Source organism: Marmota flaviventris, chromosome X (genome assembly GCF_047511675.1).
Source record: "Marmota flaviventris isolate mMarFla1 chromosome X, mMarFla1.hap1, whole genome shotgun sequence".
In the NCBI taxonomy this organism is placed as follows: Eukaryota; Metazoa; Chordata; class Mammalia; order Rodentia; family Sciuridae; genus Marmota; species Marmota flaviventris.
This window is the reverse complement of record NC_092518.1, coordinates 108122707-108132446: the sequence shown is the minus strand read 5'-3', so window position 1 is coordinate 108132446 and position 9740 is coordinate 108122707. Positions and strand designations below refer to the sequence as shown.

General features: G+C 45.3%; 1 protein-coding gene across 1 annotated transcript; it reads right to left on the bottom strand.

Moving 5' to 3' along the window:
* Positions 1–3382: 3382 nt before the first annotated feature.
* Positions 3383–4963, bottom strand: LOC114089965 (testis-expressed protein 13D-like). Its single transcript, XM_027931979.2, has one exon. The coding sequence runs from the start codon at positions 4961–4963 to the stop codon at positions 3383–3385; it is 1581 nt and encodes a 526-aa protein (XP_027787780.2).
* Positions 4964–9740: the final 4777 nt, after the last annotated feature.

The window sequence follows — 9740 nt, the reverse complement described above, 5'->3', positions numbered from 1 at the left end:
TAAATAAGATCGAACTTTCCTTCACCTCAGTGAAATCGAGGGAAGCATAAGCAAATTAGCCTCCCAAAGCTACACACACACACATGACACAAGACATATAAGGCAAGTACAAACTCTTTATTGCAAGTTAGGATCAGAAAACTCAGACAATGTTCGTGAGATGGGCAGGATCTCCAGGGAAACTCTGTGACACCTTTTGTTCACACTGGAGGCACATCTAACCTCCCACAGGGCTCTACCCTGGCTCCTTGCCTTGCTACTGCCTTGGAGGAGCAGTGAATCTGCAGATAACATACCCAGTGGAAGGCAAGAGGCTCAGGGGCATTCTGGAGCCTGCTGGCCTCATTCAGGTCTATTATTAACCAAAACAATCCTCCCTAGAGAAGCACCATCTATACATAGAGCAGTGGCCCTGTTTTCTGTCTTTGGAATGCATTTTTCTCCATACACTTTTTGTTTTGTTTTGTTTTGTTTTGGTACCAGGGATTGAACCCAGGGGCACTTAACCACCAAACCACATCCACAGCCCCTTTTTTGTATTTTATTTAGAGACAAGGTCTCACTGACTTGCTTAGGACCTCACTAAATTGCTGAGGCTGGCTTTGAAATCACGATCCTTCTGCCTCAGAATCCTGAGTCACTGGGATTACAGGCATGTACCATACATACACTCTTGAATGGAAAGGGACTTGGGATGGGAACAGCCTGGGGTTGAGGGCTTGGTTATGTAGTGAACACTCTCCCTTCTCCCCACCAAAACAACACTTTTTTGAATACAACCCAATGATCTTTTAGACAGGTTATAGGTCAGCCAGAAAAATAGGTATGACTCAAGAAATGAAACAGGCAGAGGATCAGAAAAGCCGTGCCTGTGATTTTCCCAGGACATTTTCCTGATTTTTGCCACTGCTCATTTGTCTCACTTGGGACTAATGAGATGTGCAGTTTGGTCACTCAAGTCCTTTCATGAATTTTTTTTTCAAGTTGCCTCCCAGAAATACAGAAATGGATATGAATGATATTTAAATTGGTTTTATCCAAGTTTATATTACATGCAAGGCAAAGAAAACACTCCTAGTCTAATGTGGGAGTTATGTTCTTTCCTATCATCAAACCAAACTCACCAAAAAAAAATTATGATGTATACAAGAGATAATATTGTATAGTTCCAACTCCTAAGAAGCACAAAGCATTCAATAATGAGTTAAATGAAATTAAACAAGTTTTCTATCATATATAGAGTTTAACAATACAAACCCTCAACAGTTTCAAGTTAATCCCTTGAAGAAATTAAATTCTAGCATAACTATTTTGTTCTTCATTGTCCCACTAATAAGTGCCAAAGCATCTCTTCTTCCTTTTCTCTCTTCTTGGATCCATTTCTTCTTGGCTTCAGGCAGTGGGAAGGTGGGGTCTCAATGAAGTGTGCATCAATCAAAATTGAGGTATTCTTTCAAGCTCTGGGAAGATCTTTTAATGGGACAGGTTCATCTTCTGCAGTAACAACTTTGGTGGGGCTGAGATACAAAAACGGCCTCACCTACAAAAGTTAAAAAGCAAAAAGAATCAAACATGAACACTATAGTAGTTTCCAAAGGATCAGTAATATTTTCAAGGAAAAGTGGTGTTCCTAAAATTCAACATAGCTTATCACTCTAAAAGCAGATGGCTGCTAAAAAATAAATGGCATTCTCAAGAAAAAGAGGTTAAGAAGAAAATAGAGGGACTGGGGTCGTCGCTCAGTGATAGAGAGCTGGCCTCGAACGTGTGAGACCCTGGGTTCGATTCTCAGCACCACATAAAAATAAATAAACAAAATAAAGATATTGTGCCATGTATAACTTAAAAATATATTTTAAAAAAAAGAAAACAGAAAGGAGTGGGGGGTGAAAACTTCATAACTTTAGTTCTCTGGAGTGTCAACTAGTCCATAATAGCCATCAAGAATCCACCATCTGACTGGCTCAGTGGCACATGCCTGTAATCCCAGCAGCTGGGGAGGCTGAAGCAGGAGGATAGTTCAAAACCAGCCTCAGCAAAAGCGAGGTGCTAAACAATTCAGTGAGACCCTGTCTCTAAATAGAATACAAAATAGGGCTAGGGATGTGGCTCAGTAGGTGAGTGCCCTGAGTTCAATCCCCAGTACCCCCCCCAAAAAAAAAAAAATCCACTACCTTATTTAAAAAAAGAAAAGCAAGCTGGGTGTGGTGGTATGTTGAGAGCCACAGCCAGTCAGAATGTCGCCTGGCATATTGCCAGAGGGAATGGTTGAAAGGTGACTCCAGCGAACCATTGAGATGATGATTTGAGTTAAGCTGTATATAATTGCTGTGATGCTGGATTGATTGAGTTGTATATGGACCCTGCTCCAGGAATAGGGCAGTTCCTGGAATCTGCTTGCCCCCCCCCCCCATTTTGGAGTTCCCAGTTCCCGTGCAGTTCTCACTGGGGTTGGGGAGATTGGGCACTCGGAGCCCAGTGGAAGGAGTGTGTTCCCGGGAAGTGTGTGTGCAGTGCCGGTGAGAGTTGGGGAATAAAGAATTGCTGTTTGAATCTACAAGGCTTTGTGGTGGCTTGGTTATTTGTGCCCAGCCAGACTGCAGCAGTGGTACGCACCTGTAAGCCCTAGTGACTCTGGAGGTGAGACATCCTCAACAAGTTAATGAGATCCTGTCTCAAAATAAAAACATAAACAGGACGAGGGCTATATTTCAGTGGTAAAACACCTCTGGGTTCAATCCCTAGTACCCCAAAACAAAAAAAAGAATCCACTGCCAAGCAGTGATGCACATGGCTTGGGAGGCTGAGGCAGGACAATTGTAAGCTTGAGGCCAGCCTCAGCAACTCAGTGAAGCACTAAGTAGAAAACAAAACAAAAAGGACTGGGTATATAGCTCAGGGATAAAGTGCCTTTGGGTTCAATCCTCAGTGCAAAAAAAAGAAAGAAAGGAAAAAAAAAGAATCTACCACCTTGAAAACTTAAGTGTAATGAGGAGTTATCTTTAATTAAGGAGTCCAATATTCTCTAGTCCCATCTTTGTTAAAGTAAATGAATAAAACAAGAATATAATTACATACATTTTGTATGTATGTGGGCCCCAAATTATTAAAAGTGGTTAATCTGGGTAATAGAATAATGCATTAAATAATATTCTCTATGATAATTTTTGTTCCAAAAAATCAAAGGTGGAATGTTCTCTCTTGATATGTGGATGCTAACATCCAACAAGGGGGTGGGGAGAGAATAGAAGTTCAGTGTTTCAAAATCTTTTTTACAAATTTTCTCTGAATAAATTACTTTTTAATCAGAAGTTGGGGGGGGGGGGTCTTAGGAAACTGTTTTCTCTTTGGAATATTTCCACCCTTACTTACCTTTCTAAAATTAGTGAGATTTTCCTGAGTCATCACCTCCACTCTCAACTGGCATGTAGGCTCTCTTGCATTTATAGCAGGCTAGACGCCACGGAAGATTCACAGCTTTACACCATGAGCAGATCCAATTCACTTGACTGGAGCATGAAGCAGACTTCTCCAGTTGCTGGGATTCCAAGGTTTTTTTCCCTTGGGGTTGCTTGGCCTTCTGAACCTGAGACTGCTGTTTCTTTGGGCTTTTTTTCATACCCTGACTCTTAATGCTACCCAGGGGGGTTGCCTGGGGTCTCTCTGGATCTTTCTGCTGCCCCAGGCTCCCATTAGCCACCAGGGGAGCAGTCCCCTGGGGCATTGCTGTATCTTCCTTCTGGATGTGGCTGCTGCTTTCCTCCAGGGGGTCTGTCCCCTGGGGCCTCTCTTTACCCTCTTTCTGGGTAAGGCTAATGCTCTCCCCCATGGGGTCTTTCCCCTGGGGCCTCTCTTTACCCTCTTTCAGGGTAAGGCTAATGCTCTCCCCCATGGGGTCTTTCCCCTGGGGCCTCTCCTGACCCTCCAGGCTTTGGCTTATGCTTTCCCCCAGGGAAGTCATTCCCTGGGAACCCTCAGGACCTTCTTTTTGCTTGGGGCTTGTTAGATCTCCCAGGTTGCATCTGCCTGGGAGGTTCTCAGGATATTCATCCTGGCCCCGGCAGCTGAGGCAACTCTGGACACATTGAGGAGCCATTCCCTCCTGGCACCCCACTGGAGCCCACAAGCTGGGTGAATAGGTCACTGCAGGAGGCACCTGGGATGCAACTGCTGCCACTGTTGTGGCTGTTGCTCCTGCTGATTCTGATTCCATTACTACAGGGGCTTGTAGAGGTGTTGAGTATGGGAATCCCACTGGGATTGGCACTGGATGGGGCACTGGCATTTGCACATGTGGTTGCATTGCCTGGGACCAAGGACATGGGTGTCCTGGTACATAAAGCAAAGGTGCTGGGGCTGGCATCTGGGCCTCTACATATGGCATGCCCTGTGCTCCAGCTGCCACCACCTCTGCCTGCTCCTCTCCCTCCAGGGGCCATGCCACAGCACCATGCTGTTGGGCTGCCATAATAGGTACAACCTTTGGGGGCAATGGATCTGCCAATGCTGACCTCTCAGCCTGAAGTAGTCTCCCATGTAGCACTTCACGCTCATCCATCGCCTGCTGCAGGGCAACCTGAGTGAAGCGCAGCTGAGTGGTAGCATCATCGCGCTCCTGACGCAGCCGCTGCAACTCGGAAGCCAGCGCCCAGCAAGCCGCCTCGCGCTCCTCCACCTGATCCTGCAGCCTACGGACCCGACGCCCCTGCTGCTCCCGCTGCCTGGCCACCACTCGCACGCCCAGGGCCAGGGCGCTCCAGGTGCACGCCCTCTTGAGGGCACGAGGCACCTGCGGGTCCACCACCACAGTGCGAAGCCGGTCCTCCACCTCGTTCCAGGGACGAGAGCGAAAGGCCATGTAGAACTCCGGGCCACCACCGTTCATGAGAACTTCATTATTAATGAACCGGACCACCTCGTTATGGCGAAAGCCACTGGCGTGGTCGCCAAATTCCACCGCCATGGCTGCTGCGGCCTAGGAAGTAGAGCGACGGCTTCGCGGCTGCTACTTTCGCTGCAGCCCGGGGAGTCTGCAGCCACCAACTCTCTCCCCACAGTCCTCGCTCAGTGCTATTTCAGTATTTGCTCAGTCCTGGCCCAGTCCTGGCCTCCTCCTCCACCTCCTTCCTCCCTCAACCCCCTCAGTCTCCTCACGAAGAACAAAGCCGCTCCTCTCACCACCACGTGCCTGCTGCGACAATGTGACATGGACAGACAAATGCTGAGTCATGCCGCAAAGCCTGTCGGGACCTACCTCCCTTCACAGAGTGCCACCTACTGGAACGAAGTGTGAGCAAGGTGGCCTTCTGGGACTAGCCTCCCTTGACACAGTGCCACCTACTGGGAGGGAGTATAAGCAAGGTGGCCTAGACAGGGACTGCAGTGAGACTGTTTGGGATGGGTGAAAGTAGGTCCTTTACAGAGACTCTAACCCAGGAGGTGGCGAGTCCTTCAATCATATAAACACTCCTAATCTAAAAGGAAGATGCTTCTGCGGAAATCAGAGATTTTCTGAGCAAGGAGGCTGGGAAGGAGGGAGGGAGGCATCAAAGATGGATAGTTGGGTGGAGAACGGGGTTGTGGATCTCCAACTTTAGGAAGGTGAATAGGTGCAAGAAGGGATTTTTTTCAAAATTCAGGAGAGCCTGCACGGTGACACACGCCTGTAATCCCAGCAGCTCGGGAAGCTGAGACAGGAGGATCTCAGGTTTAAAGCCATCCTCAGCAAAAGTGAGGAGCTAAGCAACTCAGTGAGACCCTGTCTCTAAATAAAATACAAAATAGGGCTGGGGATGTGGCTCAGTGGTTGAGTGCCCGAGTTCAATTCCCAGTACAAAAACAAACAAACAAACAAAAAAACCTCAGTAGAGGAAGCAGTGCTGACAGGTGTGAGAGAGAAAGCTTGGGCTTGCACTGCTGCTGTGGGGAAGGTTTGGCAGCAATGGGAACCAAGCTCAGTTGTATACCCTGTACACAACTGAAGTAAGAACTTGGCAGTTGAAGATTACAAGGTGAAGCTGTATGATAAGGATAGCAAGGAGCACCAGAAAGAGCACAACTGCAATGGCTGAATAAAGGAAGAAAGGGAACCCAGTCCAAGATGGTGTTCTGGGAACACACGGAGCTATTAAGGTCGCAGGCCACAATGCAGGTGCATGTTCTGATTCAGGGAAAAGACACTTAAGAGCTCCACATTTTGGACTGGAGTTCTGTGATGGATGATGAGATAATGTGTGGGAGAAGTGAATCCTAGTGAAGATGCTGGATCTCGGATATTTCCAAGAGTTTCTGGAGAATACTATATATAAGCATGGGTACGGGTTTCCCATTATGGAGTGGGGAGAAGGGACTGCTCTTTGCTCAATTCCTGCATAGCTCCTACCTCACTTACTCCCACAGAAAGAATTTTCTCTTCTCAACTTTAAATACTTCTGTTCTGGGATGGTGGCACATCTAGTAAACCCAGCAATTAGGAAGCTGAGAGAGGAGGAAAGCAAGTTTTAGATAGACTTCAGCAACATAGCAAGAACCTGTCTCAAAATAAAAATATAAAAGGGCTAGGAACATGGCTCAGTGATAGAGCATCCGTAGGTTAAATCTCCAGTATAGCAAAAGAAAAAAAATCTGTGGATCCCAGCCTTTCCCATCTCCTTAGGGAAGATGTTTGCATTCCTTAGAAAGTTTGCTGTATTCATTACCTCTTTACTGTCCTCTCCAATTTCTTCTCCTCTATTAACTCCTTTCCCAATACAATATAAGCAGTTTCAGGTTTCTTACATGCTATATTATTTTCTTGTCTACATTCTCTGTACCTTAATTTCCAAACATAAAACTAAAGAGAATGTTCTAAGGGTACCATCAGTGACTTTCCCCACCCAATAAACCAAGTTTCTTCCAACTTTACCTTTTTGTAGCACTGAATTCTGTACATTTCCTTTTGAAAAATCAATCCTACTTTTTCTTCTGTGATGTCAGATCCTACTGATTTTCATTGTGTCAATCTGGCTGCTCCTTATTAGTTCCCTCTGCTGTCCACTATATGGTTCCATTCACCCCTTAAATACTAGTGTCTATCTGAGGTTTGTCCTCAAAAACCTCAAACTTCAGGACTCTCCCTCATTACAAACACTCTCTGCTATCCCATCAATTCTGTTGTTCTTAACTACCATCATTTCATTAATTGCTAAGACTCCTGAAACATTATACCCAGTCCTGATCTGTTCCTCAAAGTTCAGACTCACCTAAACAACAACCTCCTAAAAATCTTTGCCTATATCTTCCAGAGGAACTTTTATTGTTCACAAGTCCTAAACTAATCAGTACTACTTTGGACAAAATGCTTATCAAGTTTGATGCCATTTCTGAAGATACATTTCCTCCCAAGAGTTGTTAGACAAGAACATCCAAGTCTCCCCATATCTGCAAAGGATGTATTTCAAGATCCCAGTGGATGCCTGAAACTTCAGATAGTATTGAACCTTATATGTACTATGGTATTTTCTTTTACATACGCAAATTTAATGTCTTTTCCATTTTAAGTAAACACTGTGGTCACAACTTTTGCAGTTTGAGTTACAACAGCAAAACTAGAACAATTTTTTCCTTCAAAATTTCATAGATAGGGCTGGGGCTGCAGCTCAGTGGTAGAGCGCTTGCCTCGAACATGTGAGGCACTGGGTTTGATCCTCAGCACCACATAAAAATAAATAAATAAAATAAAGCTTAAAAAATTCACAGATAGAAGATTCATATTTATGTGCTTCCTCACATGTTTAAGTTTGAACATTAGATAAGCTTGCAAGCATATAAAGCAGGGTTTATTTAAAAAGGAATTGTTATGCTCGAATTTGGGACCCCCAAAAGACCACCAGAGACCAAGATGATGTAAGCAGCAAAGAGGTGTTTATTGTGAGCTAGCTCGGTCCTCCGCACGCACACAGCAACAGGTGACACTGAGAGGCCCGGAGACCAGGGTTTGCAGCAGTTCTATACACTCTTTGGGGAAGGCAGGGACTTCACATACATCATAGCATCTCTTAGCAAATCATCACACACCACGGGAAAATCAAACAACAACTCTAAAACAAGATTAGCATATCAAGTGGCGGGGAAAGAATCTGGAAAGAATTATTGGTTAGTTCAAGGGGTTGACACACTTAAAATTGATTGGTTTAAACCCTGAGGGTGTCGCAAGGGGGGTACATGCCAAGCTGCAGGGCTTCTAGTTTAGATATTGGTCACCACACCTAGGTGGGGGCCATCTAGAATTTCAGATATTTGGATATCTTGGCCTATCTTAGACCATCACCATCTGCGTCTTTTCTGAGAACTCTTCCACCGAGCTTTTTTGTGGTATTTTCCTGACTTTAGGACTACAGTAGGTCAGAGGTTATGTTTCAGAGCAAAATGAGGTCCCAAGTATAATGAGATTGCTTAGGTCTTTCAGAATAACATAGACTTCTCCTGGGGGAAGAAGTGGGCCATAGCTGGTATCTTGGTATCCCCAGAAGTGAGGTGTTCTACCCTTTTTCAATGTCCTAGGCTTCCTTTGTTTGCCTGCTCTCTTCCCTTTATCTTTCTCCTTCCTGCAAGCTCACTAGATGGAGGAATGCTCCCTGGGATGGCCAAAAGGTGGGAAACCAGTGAGCTGAATGGGGAAGGGCAGTATGGTGCAGCCCAGGGCACATTAATTAACAACTTTATAACTCCCTGTAGGCAGGGGCAATTCCTGGGATTGGTTACCTTAGCAACTGGTTGAAGAAGGATAAGGGTGGAGGAAGAACTGTTAAGGAATTAAAATTTCAATCCATCAGGGGTCATTCTCCAACTTCCCAGTACTCATCAAAATTGGCCTAACTCAGTTTACCTATCTACACTGACTGCCTGTCTAATTCTGGCTTCAACATTAGGAGGCCAAAAGAAAGAAACTCCACTCACCATGGAAAAATATGTATCCTAAAATTACCCACCTCCTCCAGCTACGCTCTACCTGCCTTAAATTACCTCTCATTTAATCCCTATTAGGCGATTAATTCACTGATTGGCTTAAGCCTCTCATAACCCATTTTACCTCTAAGCTTTCTTGCATTGTCTCACACATGAGTTTTTGGGGAACACCTAATATCTAAACCATAACATTCCATCCCCAGCCCCCAGAAGCTCATGATCATTCACAATGCAAAATAAATTTAGTCCATTTCCAGGAGTCCCCATAGTCTCAACAGTTCCAAGATTTCCCAAGAGTCCACGTCCAAAGTCTCCACTGAGACTCAGGGCAAACTCTAAGTGTGAGTGAAAAACCAGCCTCTACCTCAGAGCAAAGCCTGTCCAAGGAAGGGACATGACCTTAGTCCTTGGAAAAACCCACAGAACACTCCTAAGCACATTCCCACCCTGCTAAGTTGTTTATCTACAAATAACAGGAGAGATCTGCTGCACCAGGTGTCCCTGACTCAGTCAGGCTAGGTGGGGATCCATAGCAGCCCCCTAGCAGCCACCAATCAGCATGAGACAGGGAAATACCTGGGATGCCAGATGACCCTCCCAGTGGTTTATGGTGGTTAATAACAAGTTGGGAAACCATGTAGTTCAGCATGTACACCCCTCTTGGCTGAAACCAATCAGTTCAAACGAGTACCCCTTTTGTACTGACCAATCACCCCTACCCAACTTGTTCCCGCCAGTGAATGTGCTAATCATGTTTTAGAGTTGTTATTTGATTTTCCTGCAGTGTGTGATGA

Coding starts and splice junctions, on each gene's coding strand:
- LOC114089965 (XM_027931979.2), bottom strand. CDS start 4,963: ATGGCGGTGGAATTTGGCGACCACGCCAGTGGCTTTCGCCATAACGAG.